This window comes from Bactrocera dorsalis, chromosome 5 (genome assembly GCF_023373825.1).
Source record: "Bactrocera dorsalis isolate Fly_Bdor chromosome 5, ASM2337382v1, whole genome shotgun sequence".
Lineage (NCBI taxonomy): Eukaryota > Metazoa > Arthropoda > Insecta > Diptera > Tephritidae > Bactrocera > Bactrocera dorsalis.
The window spans coordinates 16,238,514-16,256,364 of NC_064307.1; the positions used below are offsets into that span (position 1 = coordinate 16,238,514).

The window sequence follows — 17,851 nt, forward strand, 5'->3', positions numbered from 1 at the left end:
GTAATCTATTTTGTAGATGATTGTCAAGCATTTTTATTGTGTGTTAGACAAGACAAGAAAACTGAACTACGAAATCACCATACTAAAAGTTTATTGCCGGCAATAGTTTTTACGATAATTATACAGATATCTACTACCAACCATGAGTATGAAGTTTCCATAGCCATGTTCATGGTAATAAAATTATTGCGTTAACATATTCTGCAGGACGTTCAGTTACGAAGAAAATACATAAAAATATTTTGTTTAACTAATAATCAATATATTTTCAGTTAGCATAATTTTTGATTTAATTCGTTTTATTATTTATTATATTGAGAGAATTATCACTAATAAATAATTTTCTTACTCTCCCTAAATATAATAATATTAAAGAAATATAATTTTCACGTAATACTTTGAAAATGATGTTTCTGTCAAACTTTATATCTGGTAGTTTAATGGTGCTCATATTGCATCGCATGCCGGATGGCATGTAAATTCGCGAGACTGAACAATTAATTTCGATAACTTTCATTATTCGATACATAAATAACAATTTGGCACATCACCGTTTAGTTATTGTTTAGTTTTTATGTTGAGAGAATGTTTTTAGTGATTTAAGTTAATACAATTTGTATTTTGTTTCCAATATCTTTAAAATGAAAGATAATACAATGGAACTACAAAAGCCAAGTAAAACAAGTTTGTTGAAATTGATGATTTTACGTGCTTGGCGTGAACGTTGGAATGTTGCGCTTTGGGGTACCAATATTAAGCGAGTAAGTGGAGAGTAATGTAATTAAAGAAAAGTTAAATAAAGGAAGTCAAGTTTCAATTCAAAATATTTGGGTTTAATTACAGATTTTTCAAAGAAACAATTGAAATATTTGTTCTTAAAAGGACTTTAAATTTTCGGATATCCAAAAATTTTAACTAAAAACCTAACTTATAGCATTTAGCAGATTCGGCTTTGCATATTCAATTACTTCGTATATGCTGCACTAAATAGGTCGTTCAAATGTGTGATCCTCCGTCTTGGCTAAGGCCATTATTAGTTGACGCTGTTTCATACTTAATTGCCGAGGAATACGTATTTTAAAGTTGATGATATGATCACCAGTGCCATCACGAGATCTAATACCTTTGCCTTTTAAAGTTTTTGTGGTGTGGCTCTCAGTTCCGGGGTCTAGTTTAACTTCTAGTTCTTCGTATATGCCACGTACTTTAAAAGTTCCACCTAATACTGCGTCCGAAATACTAATGTACTTGTCTGAAAGTACATTGTTGCCTATACGTTGAAAGATGTCACTCGGTTGCACTTGTACGCGGTAATGGATACGTTGTTTCGTTTTTGGATTATCAACAGGTACTAATTCACCATGTTTTACTCCCGGTGGTACTTGTGCCACAATTCGAACTGTCTCTAGCACAACGCCACGGTTTTCGCATGTATCGCACTCGTTACGATTAATATATCGTTTGCCATGACACTGATCACAAACTTGGATACTGGTATATGTGGCAGTTTTCTTGGTTAATTTTCCAATTCCTTGACATTTTCTGCAAAGCTCTGGTTTGCTACGGTTGACGAGCTGCGGTGATTTACCGTTGCACGCTGGGCATTTCTTAAGGAAACGTATGTCAATATTTTTCTTTAATCCATGGGCTGCTTCCAAAAACGTAAGCTCCAGCCTAGATTCACCAGATGTCATTTTTATCATTTCTATGGAGAAGTTTAAAATTATATCATAATGTTGATGTATATTTTAAATTTACCCTCGCGAGTAGTGGGTAGTATAACTTCTCCCTTGCGATTAGTAAAACCATTGCCCGAATTTGTGAATTTATGTAAAAATGATTGCTCATCCTTTACCATGCCCAACTGGTCATATTCCAGACGCTTGGATTCATCCGTTAGTATATGATAAGCATTTGAAATTTCTTGAAATCGTTTGGACTCATGAGGTGGCGAATTACCTATAAATCGAAAAAATCATCACAACATAAACGACAAAAAAAAAGAGTTTCATAACTTCAGATATAGAATATCAACAGTGTTTCAGATTCAGATAGGCTACCTGCATCTGGATGAAATCGTTTTGCCAAAGTATAATACGCTGCTTTTATTTGCTGCGTCGATGCGTGCCGTTTTACACCGAGTATTTTGTAGTAATAATCCCTCGGAAGTTTCTTCTTCTCTTGTGTTTCCGCGACCAATTGTGACTTCTGTTGTTCACTAAACCGCTGCATTTCATTTTGTCTGTCGGGATAATAAACTGGTCGTTCAACTTTAAACTGATAAGCAACAGTAGCCAATTGTAATTTATTTAGTTTGAGAAAATTTTGTAGTATTGCACGACTTATTGAATTTAAAACATTCATAGTTTTCCCCAATTTAATTAGAATGATTTACTAAGTATCTTTGTTAGCTTTAATTAAATAAAAGCAAATCGCAAAATTTCGTAAAAAATATATTTCGTCTGTCTTTCAATCCTTCACCACCAGTTTTACTTTCGCTCGCTCCGTTGACAAAAAAATTCTGAAATAATTATATGTTTTCATATTGTAGACGTCTAAAAAATGCGTCAGCTTACTTTGTCCAAGTCCATTGACAAGTTTGTTTTGTGTGTGCATTTATATTAATTTGTATGGAATATAAAATCTATGTATTTTTCGAAGTTCTTCTTTTAAAGCTCAAATGTTTTACTCTTAAAATTTACATAGGTGCTCCCGCGCGGAGTTAGTGGTGATGCTTATAACTTGGCTGATTGTATACTACAGCAATCTTTGGTGGGTTCGAATGCCAACCCGGTAAGTCAATTCTACTCACCTATTTTATATACACATATTTTTTCATAAATATTTCTATACTTTTAGTTAATATTAAATTATTTAAAACACTGTCTCTGTGCAAATTTGGTCTCACATGCCGCTGTTCTACGGCGAATATCGAAATATGATCATTTCGATCGCGTTTATTGCATCGCGGCGTTATTAGAATTTCTAGAAGATGTTATGGATGGTGTAACGTGCAGGTAAGTTTCACTATCCCTCTTTGTTGCTTTTAACGTTTCTAATATTTCTGCATTATTAACAGAAACAAACCAGAGGAGGGTATATTACCCAATGCAATTGCTTCATTAGTATATTGGATAATGCAAATAGTTGCTATGATCATGAAAAACTATGAAATTGGCGGGGAAATTAGCGCAGAACAATCATTTATGTTTGAGAAAACATGTATTATTGTCGACAAATTTATATCCAATCAATACTTGATGGGCATATTTTATATCGGTTGTTATGATGACATAGAAATGTATGGTAAAATACGTGACAAATACAACGGCCTAAAGAATACATTAGTTAGTAGTCATTTATCGTCGCGTAATATGTCTATAGCACAATCGCTGCAACAGCTGGCATATTTAGATGCTACTAAGTTAACTATGCCACGTTTGCATTCAAAAGGCGTGGAGTCAATAAGCTACTGCGTACAACCGCTCTTAGCTGTGGAAGTATTATTAAATCCATGTAATGACACATCGTACTTTGTCGCCGAGCTGCAAATGATACAACGCCTAAAAAACTATTCACTCACACGTTTAATTTACGAAATTGTACGCGCGGGCTTCATTTCACTGAGTAATGTGGTGGAAGTTAGCCGTGACACATTGTGGGGCGCATTCACTTTCTTCAAAGTGCCACACATCATAAAGCAATTGCATGCACTGCAACGTTGTAAGCATAAAACTTTCATTATGTTTAAGAAAATGTATTTAATTCTTCCTGTTTTTTCAGCCAATGACGAGCAAACGCCCACCGATCATATCCCTGAGGTAGTTGAGGCTTTTGAGTTACTTTTAGAGGATAATTTACTACTCGATTTAATGGATACGAAGTGCTCATGTAACATTATAGAGTATCTGTTGAACGATTGGACTAAGCAACATCTGGTCACTGATGTGCATGTTAAACATTTTGCAGCACAACGGCAAGTAACATATGAAATTATAAAAACAGGAAATGGCTAGTCATTTACGGTGTTGCGAATTTTTTATTAAACAAATAATGGGATATTTGGTATTGAATTGAAAATTTAATATGTAATCGCAAATGTTTTGGAAAATTTGGATTTTTAATTCAAAATCCGATTTAAAATTTAAAAATTTAATTTCTAATCCCGAATCAAAATTAAAAATAGACAAAATTTGAATTGAGCGCACTTTAGTTCAAAATAGTAGAGCGCGAAGTACATAAACGCGAATAAATGTAAATTCAAAAACATTTCTTTTTGTTTTTTTGATTATAAACTATCAAACGAAGTTTAGGTTTAAAAAATAAGTTTCAAACCGGTATTTGAGGTTAATTTCTTCTTTTTTTTAATTTATAACTCCGATTTTGGGGATTGAAAATATGAAAGTTATTATTCAAATAATTATATTTTTAAATATTCTCAATATTTATAAACCTAAATAATTAATGAAATGTTAATTTATTGCAGTGAGAGCACATCATTGATGCTTCAAAAACGTGAAACGGGCAACCAAGCTTTGTCAATAATCAATTTCATCATACGTGCAGAAGTGCCGCTATCCGGTGTACTCAAGACACTAAGCACTGATTACAACAAAGTTCAGGAAGCGTTATTAGGTGTGCTCTGCCAAGTTTTAGTCGGTAAGTAAACATTTATAATCTGTCACATAATTGTCTCAACTTCGTATTAAATGACCTCGCTATATTAATAGGTAACAGTTTCGATTTGATATTGTCTGTGGCAACAGTGGAAGGTCGCTTAAAAACATTCGTTACACGCCTGATACAGTGTAATGAAAATTCGAAACAAGTTCCCGGTGAAATTGGTAAACCCTCAATTATACGTTCAACACTTTTTGATGTGTCATTTTTGATGTTGACGTTTATAGTACAAACTTATGGATCGGATGTAAGCGTATAAGACTCAAGTCATGGAGCATCTTATCAATAACCATTCACTTTTGCAGGTCGTTTTATCGGAACATGGTGACTCCTTCTTCGAGAAGTGGGTGCGTGAATGCATGGCCGAACGTAATAAGCCGAAAAATCCACGTAATATGATTGCACTGTGCGACGAACAGATTGTGGACGAATTGTTACTGAGTTTGCGAAGCCCCGAGGCACAACATAAAAATAGGTTAGTAACACGAAATTGCAACTTCCATATACTCGTGAAGATTGATTACAATAATAAATGCTTTCTTTTCAGCAATCTCACATGGCAAGATATATGCTTAAATTTGCCTGGAGTGCTCAATCATGTGCTTATTGCATGGGAAAAGGACATACTTACATCGACAGATGTGAAAAGTATATTAGAGAATATCAAACGTAGAATGTTCTCCTTCTCCGTGTGCGCTACTTCATTTTTATGCGCTTATATGTATTCAGTTCGTGAGAATGAGCTGCTCAAGCCATTAAATATGATACAACAATTTTTAACACCACTCAGCAGTGAAGAGATGGCTACGCAAGAAAATGTAAAAGAGCGCCTGGGCTTGTCCTTTCAAATAATACGTAAAATGCAACAAGATGCACATCCCTCGGGCAATACTAAATCTCGGAGTATAACGCTCACACAGAATCTAGTATCACAAACACCACTTTCTGATCAGTTTCGTGAGGTGTGGAAAACGGTGGCCGAGCATGGCTGGTTGCCAGTAATGTCAGCACAGGTGCTGGAGTCTTTATTGCAATCTGGTGGCCCGACTTGGTTAACAAGACATTTGGTACAAGAAATAATGATCTGCAAATATACAAAGGTAATTAGTAAACAAGTTGATTTGTATTTCCCAAATTTAATATAGAAGAAGAAAACTCGTTAACTTCAGTTGCACCGCAGCTACTATAATACATGTGCAGAATTCTAGAACGATATCACATTCATAATGGCGCAAAATTAATATACTCAGTTTAGAGTAAAAAAAAGTAAAAATTAAACAATTTGAATTTTTCGTTTTTATTTTTCGAAAGGACATGATGAAAACCATGGATATAGTATTTGCTATTTTACACTTGGACATTGAACGCAATACTGAGGCTCTATTAAAGGACGTAATACCATCATATGCACATCAAATGGTTGGGTGAGTATATTAAATGTCTTATATTGAATTACTAATACCGAACGAAGAAAGTAAACAAATCCAGGTTGTTAATAAAATATAAATTCGAATCTGTATTATAAAATAAGTTAAGTGTTCATGTTCGTACACATGTATGTGTGTACTATGAAAGCTAAAAATATGTCAAAGCAACATTCCAAGAGAGCCAAATTTCAGCTAAGAGCAATAAGAGTGCCCGAATCTCCGTTAAACAGGTGATTTGGGTAATTTCTGATGATCTAAGTTCTACATACGCACAAATTAATAATAATTTTATTAAATAAATAAAAGAAAATAATCAATTAATTATTCTCTCGTTCTCTACTTTTAGCGGAGAAATAAATGAACCCCAGTCACATGTCTTGGCTCTGCTGTCCGTATACTGCATTATTTCGGCACTGGAGCATCGCCAAGGTGCCATTGGTAACTTACAACAAAAGCGTACACGCACGCATAGTGAAGACTGCAACAGCGGTGATTTGGATTTGAATAATGTACCGAAATTACGAAAACTGAATCAGGAAGGCGGTTCGGATAACTCATGTTCGAATGATTTCCTTAGTGACACTCATCCCCTATTGTCAGCTGCCGGTGTTGTTAGTAATGCTGATAATGTTGGTTCGACGGTTTCACGGGATGCAGCTCGTTCGGCAAATCTTAAAGAGCCATTGCAATCTAGTGTACAACATATATTTAAAGTATTACAGAAATTTGTTACATCGGACGAGTTGACGCCAAAAGTGTATTTTGCATATCGTTTTATTTCTTTGCTGGTCGAGTGTGGTGGGGAACGTATACGGCCGGTACTCAAATTACTGCCTACACAACTCGTCCAAAATCTACTCAAAATTATGGTCACCGAGGACATTAGCGTGGGCTTGATATGTCGGTAAGTTATTATAAATTCAAATAAATTAAATTATATGATATATATACATTATTGATATATTTCAGTCTCAATGATCTTCGCACACCAACTGGACGGCAGTCGGCTGTTTCTGATTTAAGTGTTTGGCGTAATATTCGTTTAAAAGAGAACAGTTTGAAATTGTAAATTTTACAAATTTGTCTAAATATACCTTCAAGTACATATACACATGCATATGTATATTCAAAGATGATGCATTTTAATTTTTTACGAAAAGACTACAAGAAAATAATTCGGACTTGGTCAAAAAAAAAAATCTATTTTTAGGAAGATTTGCGTGAACGTTCTTGTTTTTAATCGATTTTAATAGACTATAATAACAATTTTGTAATGCTACCAGTAAATAGTGTGATTGAAATCAAAACCAATTTTTGAACCCTTAATTGTGAAATATGAGAGATCCTACTTACGATTTCCACCAATGAAGTGTGCGGACTTTATAATCTACACAAATAAATCAAATCAAATTATCTTGCTGCTTTCTTTCTTTAATTAATATTGAAAATTAAATTAATATAAAAACGCCCACCAAAACCTAATATAAAGTTGAGAAGGCAGACGCTGATCCTAAAATTAAATTGTTGATTCTCGGTATCACTTGAGACATGCCTCAAACTGGGTATCACCCACAGTATGACCCTGCATCGCTCTTAAGACATTGCGTTCAAAGAGCGCACGATTTGATTGCAATTGATCTGCTGCTTCCTTATTCAGTGGATCTTCCGGGTTAGGTTCCTGTAAAGTATTGTATGGTTTAAATTAAATGTAAAGTAATAAAATTTTTAGTATAAGCGAATTATAAAATATACAGGTTTAACACACCAAGAAAAGAAATTGTAATCCGTAAACAATAGAACTAATTGTCAGTACTGGATTCCAGTCTTCACGCAAAATATTTAAACAGACGTTGCCTTCTAGATCGATATTTGGATGGTAGACTTGTGTTTCGCATTTTACTTTTGGTGGTTCATGTGGGTAGTTGGGTCCTACACGAAAACTGAAAACGAAACGTCCGTTTCTGTAGAAACCTTCGTCAGGACAAATCGTTAGCTTAAAATTGAGTAAATCATTTGGATCGGGAAACTCAGTGGCGCATGTTTTCGGCAGGTTTAACTCGTTGATGTCTAAACATAAATAAATAAAATTAATTTAAAATAGTTATCAAGACAACAATTTTTGAGATTCTTAATATACCGCATGCACAGCACAAATTTAAAGTAATCATAAACCCGAATCTGTTCCATTTACCTTGACTAATTAAAGATTTGTATACAATGGAAACTAGATCCACTATTACATGATCATTAACATTTGAAAACCTAAAACTATGTTCAGCCGCATTCTTATAAGCATACATTTAGAAAAAAACTGTTTTTTGTTAAGGATATTTATTTTTATTTTCCTTTTAACAATAATTAAATTATATATGTATAGATATTTTAATAAACTTTACCTTTTTGTATACGTAGCTGCGCAGCTGATGCTTTCTTTTGCTGCCCGGTGCGAGCCAACTGTTCGCCATCCTTTTTTTGTTGTTTCAGTGAAAACAATTTGATCATAACGTTACTGTTGCTCCTCCTTGCACTTCCGTATTTTTCTTATAAAATAATTTTGTTATTTTTCCTGTTTGCTGCTTTTTGCCAGTTTTTCTTTTGTTCTGACAGTTTTAGGTTTATAAGTTTGCAATTAAATACTGCAATTAAAGTTTCACAAAAGGGTCGGAGTCAGGGCGCTGGCACAATTTGTTGTTGTTAATTGCGATGATGCGTTTTTACCACACTGTGTTACATATATCCCCACTATTTCAAACAACACTTCCACTATTGTACACTTTGTAAAACTACTTTCAAAATTCCAATAGTCCAACACCAAAAATCTTTTTCGATTATTCTATATGGATTTGTTCTTTTCTGAGTTTCTCCAAATTTTTGACTTTCAACAGAGAACGTATACGTTCTCTGCTTTCAATTTGCAAATGCCAAAAAGTGAGTTGTAGTGTTACCGTTCTTCGTTTATTATTGCAATGTCAAAACAGTTGCGTAAAATTTTTTATTATTTTTATACATTATAAAGTTTGTTATCTCTTGTTGTCTCGTTCGGATTTAAAAGAATATTTGGATTATACTAATTATCAGATATTTATATATTTATACTACATTTTTATTTTTTAAACTGAAAAGTTACCAGCTTTAAAAGATTGTATATCAAGTCCGAGCATATATTTTTGGAGCAGCGTTAACCCTATTCATTCGCAAGCATGTGGTACTTTCCATATTCGAACATTCAAATTAAATCAAAACAAAGTTTAGTTTGTATAAAGTTACTAAATATTTTATTTAAAATTTAATAATTTGGGGAAACATAGGTTGTAACAATAGAAAATGTCCGTTGAACCAGATATCGCCAAAGAAGCTGTACTTAAACGAAGTGAAAATATACCGGAAAACACTCCCATTGTGCAGGGCTATGATTGGAATCAAGGAATTGATTACTCAAAATTATTTGAGTCGTATGTTAATACAGGGTTTCAAGCTACTAATCTTGGATTGGCAATAAGAGAAATCAATCAAATGGTAATGTAACCATTTTTTTATGGGAAGTTTTATGTATTTTAAAATATTCATAGCTTGATTGTAGGCAGCAGCCGTTGAAACCTGAAGAAGCCGATCTGCATGAAACGGATGAGTTCATTAGACGAAAACATAGCTGTACAATATTCCTTGGATTCACATCTAATCTAGTGTCGTCGGGATTGCGGGAGACATTACGATTCCTCGTTGAACACCAAATGGTGGATTGTGTAGTAACGACAGCGGGTGGCGTTGAAGAAGACTTTATTAAATGTCTAGCACCCACGTACATGGGATCATTCGAATTATCTGGCCGAGATTTACGGGATCGTGGTATAAATCGTATTGGTAACTTGCTTGTACCGAACGATAACTATTGCAAGTTCGAGGATTGGCTCATGCCGCTACTTGATGAAATGGTTGAAGAGCAGAAAACGAAAGGCATGATTTGGTCTCCTTCTCGTATTATACAACGACTTGGGGAAAGGATAAACGACACCAGCTCAATATACTACTGGGCTGCGAAACATAAAATACCTGTGTTTTGCCCTGCGCTTACAGATGGTAGCCTAGGTGACATGATGTATTTCCACTCTTTTCGTCACCCCGGATTAGTGGTAGATATTTTATCCGATTTGCGACGTCTAAACACTATGGCTGTGAAAGCCACCAAATCGGGAATGATTATAATTGGTGGCGGTATTATAAAGCATCACATATGCAATGCGAATTTGATGAGAAATGGAGCCGATTATTCCGTTTTTATTAACACAGCTTCGGAATTCGATGGCAGTGACAGTGGTGCTCGCCCAGATGAGGCTATTTCTTGGGGTAAAATAAAGAAAGAAGCTTCACCAGTTAAGGTGTATGCAGAAGCTAGTTTAGTAGTGCCATTGATTGTTGGTGAGACTTTTGTTAAAAGACATTTTAATGCAAAAAAGAATAACAAACCATGATAATAAATAATTGTAAAAAATGCAAATTTGTGAACTTTAATTTGTAATAGTAAACGAACATTTTAATAAAGCTTAGTTAATAACGACTTGCGAACTGCGTCACCAGAACGGATCCATATATAAATTCGATAAAATTCTGTTAACTCGACAGTACAAAAACGCATGCGCGTAATATTTTGTACCGCTAAAAGCAACAACAAAATAAAGTTACTCATACACTGAGGTTACTGGTTACTCATGCAAAATAATTATTTTGAATTTAATGAAAGTCCGGCAACATTAAGATAGATAGATTTCGAACAGCTGGTGAATAGTGTTGTCAACATTTCTGTGAATTGCTTTTGAGCGAAAGGGCTGAAAATTTATCATTGAAAGAAATAGGCAATTCTCACTATTTATTTGTGTTAAATATTTGAGTAACTTAAAATATTGTTTATTTTGTTAAAAATAAAATAAACGATAACACGAAAGTTAAGAATTGATATTGAATTAAACAAGCGCGTCGAAAGTAGTGAGGCAAGCAGCAACACAGAGTCGCAGTCGTGTTATAGCAACGAAAGTAACGACGGGAGCGGCAAGAGCAACGGCAACAGTGACGAAAATAAAGAAAAGTGGACATCGAGGAAATTAAAAATTTCTAAAAATATTTGCAATTATTTAAATCGGTGTACAATTCAAAGTTAAAAATGGTCCTTAAGGTTTATGTAAGCGGAATGTCCGGAAATAAAGAGGTAAGGATACAGTAGATATGGTTCTAAGGTGTCAATAATGTTGGCAATTGCGGCTATCGTGTAAAAGAAATGTATGCGGGTGGGGCTAGCTGCCCAGAACTCGTCGAAATATATTAATTTATGTGCAAATAAAAATTAAAAATCTGGTTCCGGCAATGGGTGATTCTACTGTGACGTGATTAACATTAGTTAACTCAAAAAGTAATAGTATGATTCCAACAACAAATATTAGATATGTGAACGACCATCCACGGAACGATTGCATTTAGCAGTTTTAATGTCAAGTAGATTTTGTTATGTTCTCTGGTGGGCGAACGATCAAATTTTATACATGCTTGACATGGTCGCTACTGCTAAGGTGTTTGTGGTGGTTTGTCATCATTTTGAGCTGTGGTAGTGTTGTGGTCTTCACTTCTGGTTTTTATTTAAAAATACCACCTGTTAAACTAAAATATGCGTTACATACGATAAACGAAAATCATTGAACAGCAATCAAAGCTGATTAGGGTATAAGAAGTAATATCTACTATTCTTTCACAATGTAGAATCAATTTTTTGCACATACATACATAAGTGTATAGTATATGCTTATGCTCTTAAGAAAAATTCTTTCTTTTATATGAATCATAAATGTTATATGCTTACGTGCCATCATCTCAGAATTATAAAGGTAAAAGGGGCAGGCAATGAATGTGTAGCATATACAAATATATGCACAAGCAAATAAACTATTGTATATTCAAGTACATGAGGATAGATCCGAACTTTCCAAAAAATTATACATGTCGGTAATATACGGAGTAAAGTTGAGAAATCTTATTTAACAAAACCGAGTATTTACACAATGATTTCTGCATATGATATTATACATATATGTATTTTAATACCCAATTTTGATGAACTTTACATTATTTAATTGTTTTGTTTAATGACTCTGAATTGAAATTTTATAAAAGATTTCACTTATTCGCTGATACATACATATGTATGTGCTGGCGGTTAAGTCATCTTCTATACCACATTCGGTCAAACCGGTTTTATAATTTTTAGTGGTTTCAGTTACTCTCTACAATTTGTATGTAAACAGTATTTAATATTTTATTATTACTTGATCGTTACATTCTTAATAGTGACGCATCTTTGCTATTAAATTTTCGCCTTTTACAATAATAGTACCTAATATTGATGGTGACGACGTATTTTGGGTTTCATATCAAATTTGTTATCTAATCAATATTATTTATCAATATACTTAAGTTTACATACTTGTGTCATACTATATATGTACATATTTAACATATACGAGTATGTATGTATAATGTTATCACAAGGAAATTCTTTGTTCCTTACCGGTGTCAAACAGCATTAAACATATATATATGTACATATGTATATAGTACAACATAACATAAGTACATAAATTGTACGTTATGAACACCGTACAATCGGGGGCTTATAAACAGACTTCTAACTTACATTCTCTTTTACATTTTTATTTTATTTTACTGGATATATTAAAATATTAAAATGTACACTACGCTCAGATTTTTTATAGACTCTGTGTTGTAAAAATATAATTTTTTTCAAAACTTCAGAAAAATGCAAAAAATCACATATAAAATTATTAAATATAATTAATATTTGTATATACATACATATTTATTTTATATATAATTTTATTGTATCCTCTTTAGCAAGTTTCATTGAGTTCCAAATCTATGGTATAGAAGAGTTCTACATAACAAATAAATACTTATAATATATTTGTACTTATGCACTTCATATTTTTAGGTCAAAAAACGCCAGCAACGCGTTTTGATGATTTTGGACAGCAAGAATATCAAGTACGACATTGTGGACATAACGGAACCAGGGAAAGAAAGCGAAAAAGAGTTGATGCAAACAAAGTCGACTAGCAATGGTGCCACAGTAAGTGACCCAGAGCCAAGACATCCACTGCCACCACAAATATTCAACCAAGAAGAATATTGTGGGGATTATGATGCCTTCGATTTGGCCAATGAAATAGATACATTGGAGCAGTTCTTGAAGCTGGCACCGGCCGATACCACAGCTGTTTCTAGTGCTCAGCTGGAGCTGAAGCAGGAAAATGGCGAAGTAAAAGCATCAGATGATGAGAACAAAGAAAATGTCGAAGAGAAACCTGAAAGTGAAGAGGTCGGCAAAACGGCTGACGACAGTCAAGCTGCTGCCGATGCTGGGGAGAGTGCAAACGGTGATGGCGAGACCAAGAATGCTGAGGTTTGAGCAGTCGATTTTTTGTGCAAAAACTCTTACACTCTAAGCGCTAAGTATTGCTAACGACAAGAAAATATTGTAATGCACTTGTATAGCGTAATAGCATTAACAAAGATTTATATTACATACATATATGCATATGTAATTAAAAACCTCAATTTTCACTTTAATTTTTTTACTTATTGTATGCTTACTTTCTTTTTATTTCTGCAATATTAAATTAATTATAATTTAACATTTTACTGTGCTAATATAGCAACAGCAGCAATTATCGTAAAATTTAAAAAGGAATAGCAAGCAATGCAAACTAACTAACAGTATGTTAAACAATCATTACGTACATGACATGCATATGTATTTATTTCTTTTTTAGTTCATATTTAATATTCATTAAATTTCTTATGATATAATAAGCAATACTGCTTGTGTTTATGAAAAAAGACAAGAAGCGTATTTATACTTTCATGAAATTCGTTAGTCAAAAAGTTGATTTACTTAATTCTTAGTACATATCTACATAGTCCGTATGGCAAACTGGCGTAACTAAGAAGAAAGTGGAATAGTTCTCCTAATTTTGCTGGGTGTCAATTTACGGAACTATATAAAAAGAAATGCAGCAGCAAACCACGGTTTTTCTCATACTTACACACGAATTTGAGTTTTGCCCAAGTTAAATTAACACAAAAATAAAATTTTTTAATTTTTCAATTATCTGTAGTGGGGTATTCGTGCTTAATTTGAAATTTTTGAACAAAATAAAGAAAAGTTTGAACTTATGTTTAATTAAACCGATAATTTTATGGAATGAATTTCGATTGCAATTACTTAAAAAACAATTTCTCTATACATATGTATGTATATGCTCATAAATTATAGCATATAGTTCGCTTTTAATTTTTATACCCATTTTTAGTTTATCTTTTATATTTCATGGAAACTTCTAGTTATAATTATTTTCAAGTTCTAAATATTTATATTTTTCATAACGTATTAAAATGTCAATAACGGTTTTACATAATTGATTTGATATATCATAGTACATTTACTTCGGTTCTATTAATTGCATGTAATACTAATCTTTATGGGTTTGTTTATATGGGCAGTACACACTTTGCATCTACATTAGTAAGTGTTTTACCGCGAGATTGAGATGTTGTTAAAATAAAAAAATAATTTTTTTATACACAGTATTTGATTCATACGCAGGTATTTAATAATTGAATAATTTGTTCATGAAAGCGAAATTGTTTCGAATTTCTCAGAGAATACTGTGGTGTAGTATCAACATCAATGATAAACTTGAAGTACATTTTAAATGCAAAATTAAACACATGTCACAAAGGGGAGCAAGTAATAGTCATAAATTGAAGTCGATAAAACAATTAAAACAAATGAATGTTGAATTGTTATTTTACAGCTTAGAGATAACAGCGAAAATTTTAGTACTTTTGATAATTGAAATAATTTATAATTTATATGAGAACATAATAATTGTGTGCAAATAGTATTGTTAACCAAGTCCTAATATAAACATTTGACGTGAATGAAAACGTATGACAATTAGTTTAACTTGCCATATTGGTTGAAAAAGGAACATGCTTACGAAGAGAAAAATCCAATTAATTGAAGGAATTAAGCCGATATAATTATGTATGTATATCATAAACGACTGCTATGTAAAGAGCGTAAAATACATTTATACAATAATAAAAACATGTATGTACTTGCTTTTTTTGTCCGGTTATTGAGTCAGATAATTGAATTGCCGCGATGTAGCATAAGCCATGTACGTTATATGCTTAACGTTAAATGATGGTAATAGGTGCTTCAGATGAATCGAGTGTTTTGGAGGTACATACTTCCATTGGTTGATTTTTGCCAGTTTCAACGCTCACGTAAAACTACTGACGAAATTCCTAATGTGCTTTAAAATTTAAATTTTATGTTACGCACTGCGCTGGCATTTAATGTGTTTTTAATATGTAGGCGTAAGCGTATTTATGTGCAGCGCGGCATGCATGTATATTTGTACTTTTGTGTAACTGTCGTCTAGCGAGAACTGCGATGCCAATAAAAATTTCGCCGCTTTGGAGCTTTTTTTTACTAACCTGCCAACAAGAAACTTTGAATAATTTATTGTGATATTGAAGAATGAAACGCAGGAGGAACAAAATGAAGAAAAGAAAGACGAAACTGAAACGGCCGAAGCCGATACAGAAGAGGACAAATCCATAGGTAAACTGCATACATATATGTATATATGTAAAGTACTTTTAAAGTTACTAACTCACTTATAACACAAAGCAGAGACTGCTAAAGAAGAAGTGGCTGAGGAGCAGGCAAAGAGTGACGATACAAAACCAAATAATGCAGAAGCCGATCCAACCGAGGTTTGTGTCTACAAATTAAGCCATTTTTTTTTAAAGCTTCGCGCAACCAATTCATTGAATGCTAAGATTCTGAGCCTTAGATATAGAGTATATCCATTTTGACATTTTTAATACTTTACCTATGTATATGTATTTCATTTTTCCCCTCACATTGAAAAAATATCCTAACTAATTATAATGGATTTGTAAAAATGTCATTGATATCATGAAATCAGACGCAAAAAGCGGAAACTAAACCCAACGACGAAGAACAAAGCGTAAAAGTAGGAGACAGCGAAAATGCCGAAAACACAGCAGAAACGGAAGTAGCGAAAGGTAAAATGTAACAGTGTTATTGTTGTTGTGTGTTGAATATCTTTCGTATGCAATTTAAATTAAAAAGCGAAACAAAAATATTTAAATAATTTTGCACACCATTAGATAAATCCAATGAGGAAACGGAAGATAAAACGGAGAGTGAACCGGAACCCGAAGACAATGCAAAGGAGGAAACGGCGAAAAAAGAAAGTGTCACAGAAGCAGAAACATCGGCGATGGAAACAGATTCTTTGAAAGAAAATACAGAGGAAGACACTCAAAAAGATGAAACCGGAAAATTAGAAACGGAGAACCAAGATACCAGTAATAACAGCGATGAAGAAGCTGGAAAAAAGAAAAAAGAAAGTGTCACAGAAACAGAAACATCGGCGGTGGAAGCAGATTCTTTGAAAGAAGATACAGAGGAAGACACTCAAAAAGATGAAACCGCAAAATTAGAAACGGAGCACCAAGATACCAGTAATGACAATGATGAAGGAGCTGGAAAAGAAGCAGAAAATTCTGAAGCAAATGAGAAGGATGTTGAGGATGAAAGTGCAAAAGAAAACGAAGAAACAGATAAAACCGACAACAATGATGCAGAGATTGTTGGTGATGAAAATGAAGTTGCTGAAAAAGAAAGTGAAAAAACAACAGCAGATAAAAATGAAAATGCAGAATCTAATAACGATGAGAATAAGAATGCAAGTGAAGAAAACGTGACGAGCGAAGAAGAAGATGATGATGAAGAAGAGTCAAGCTCAGCAGAAAAAGTTATTGATAAGGCAGAAGATGCTGCAGCAAATAAAGATGACATTAAGGAAGAGATTGCTAGCAACGATCACGACGATATTGAATAGTGATAATAACATTAAAATTAAGAGAAACCTCTTCCGCGATCGACTGCTTAGCTTTTGGAAATATTACACACACATTAATTAACTTTTATTTATTAAATACACCGTCCTTAGTTTCTCACTTTAAAATGGTTTTGGAGTTACCCCCTAGCACTTCATGAGTCATTATTTGTAAATTTGATCATGCATCACCGAAAAGCACTGAACGTAGTAAACACAAGCCAACATACTCCTTGTAATTATCTACTTACCTAATTCGTTCATACTTTACATACACACATACTTCTTTAATAATATTACAATATTTATTTTACATTTTTGTTAGCATGCAATAATGGAAAATGAAAGGCTCACACAATCTATACCGCATAGGAATGACACCCATGCCAAAGTGGAAGACTTACTTGATAGCGAGAAGCGTGCAGCTGCGAATTAAACCAAATACATACATTTATACATACGTTCATCAGTCAATAAATATTGAGTTTTAAGTTGAAGAAATGTGTTTGCATTTATTTCATTGATGATTTGTATACCCTGAAGAGGCTATCTTAAGTATGCACGAAGTTAGTAACACCATAAAATATATATATATATATACATATATTGTATATACATTAACAGAGCGACGAGCTGAGTCGATTTAGACAAGTCCGTCTGTCTGCATGTGTGTAACGAGGAGATATCGCTCTGAAATTTTGCACACTTCCTTCTCTCATATACCTGCCATACAAACTTAAC

At 33.4% G+C, this 17,851-nt stretch overlaps 5 protein-coding genes across 9 annotated transcripts; 3 read left to right on the top strand and 2 right to left on the bottom strand.

Annotated features, from left to right (window-relative positions):
* Nucleotides 1-545: 545 nt before the first annotated feature.
* LOC105228009 (mediator of RNA polymerase II transcription subunit 24) lies at nt 546-7,238 on the top strand. 2 transcript variants are annotated; one of them, XM_049458281.1, is made up of 12 exons: nt 547-761; nt 2,707-2,793; nt 2,860-3,017; nt 3,080-3,723; nt 3,784-3,980; nt 4,491-4,659; nt 4,731-4,927; nt 4,986-5,155; nt 5,228-5,780; nt 5,992-6,104; nt 6,454-7,011; nt 7,077-7,238. In XM_049458281.1, the coding sequence occupies exons 1-12, from the start codon at nt 642-644 to the stop codon at nt 7,174-7,176; spliced, it is 3,066 nt and encodes a 1,021-aa protein (XP_049314238.1). In that variant the 5' UTR covers nt 547-641; the 3' UTR covers nt 7,177-7,238. The 2 variants fall into 2 exon arrangements, with proteins under 2 accessions (XP_049314237.1, XP_049314238.1); XM_049458280.1 differs by having other exon boundaries at nt 546-761; nt 3,080-3,980.
* LOC105228008 (chaperone protein DnaJ) lies at nt 984-2,364 on the bottom strand. The gene is made up of 3 exons (XM_011207609.4): nt 2,061-2,364; nt 1,759-1,959; nt 984-1,705 (listed from the first exon to the last, which is right to left on the bottom strand). Exons 1-3 carry the CDS (start codon nt 2,362-2,364, stop codon nt 984-986), a joined length of 1,227 nt encoding a protein of 408 aa, XP_011205911.1.
* Nucleotides 7,239-7,517: 279 nt separating the features above from the next.
* On the bottom strand, nt 7,518-9,026 carry LOC105228010 (nedd8-conjugating enzyme UbcE2M). Its single transcript, XM_011207611.2, has 3 exons — nt 8,504-9,026; nt 7,873-8,174; nt 7,518-7,785 (listed from the first exon to the last, which is right to left on the bottom strand). The coding sequence occupies exons 1-3, from the start codon at nt 8,607-8,609 to the stop codon at nt 7,645-7,647; spliced, it is 549 nt and encodes a 182-aa protein (XP_011205913.1). The 5' UTR covers nt 8,610-9,026; the 3' UTR covers nt 7,518-7,644.
* A 267-nt stretch (nt 9,027-9,293) lies between these two features.
* LOC125778843 (probable deoxyhypusine synthase) lies at nt 9,294-11,309 on the top strand. The gene is made up of 2 exons (XM_049458293.1): nt 9,294-9,623; nt 9,677-11,309. Exons 1-2 carry the CDS (start codon nt 9,432-9,434, stop codon nt 10,574-10,576), a joined length of 1,092 nt encoding a protein of 363 aa, XP_049314250.1. The 5' UTR covers nt 9,294-9,431; the 3' UTR covers nt 10,577-11,309.
* Nucleotides 10,932-17,611, top strand: LOC105228011 (uncharacterized protein DDB_G0286299). Of its 4 annotated transcripts, none has more exons than XM_011207612.4 (7): nt 10,932-11,307; nt 13,099-13,569; nt 15,717-15,801; nt 15,871-15,956; nt 16,172-16,271; nt 16,377-17,345; nt 17,436-17,611. In XM_011207612.4, the coding sequence occupies exons 1-6, from the start codon at nt 11,263-11,265 to the stop codon at nt 17,111-17,113; spliced, it is 1,524 nt and encodes a 507-aa protein (XP_011205914.2). In that variant the 5' UTR covers nt 10,932-11,262; the 3' UTR covers nt 17,114-17,345; nt 17,436-17,611. The 4 variants fall into 4 exon arrangements, with proteins under 4 accessions (XP_011205914.2, XP_049314243.1, XP_049314241.1 ...); XM_049458286.1 differs by lacking the exon at nt 10,932-11,307 and adding an exon at nt 11,355-11,508; XM_049458284.1 differs by lacking the exon at nt 10,932-11,307 and adding an exon at nt 11,559-11,977.
* Nucleotides 17,612-17,851: the final 240 nt, after the last annotated feature.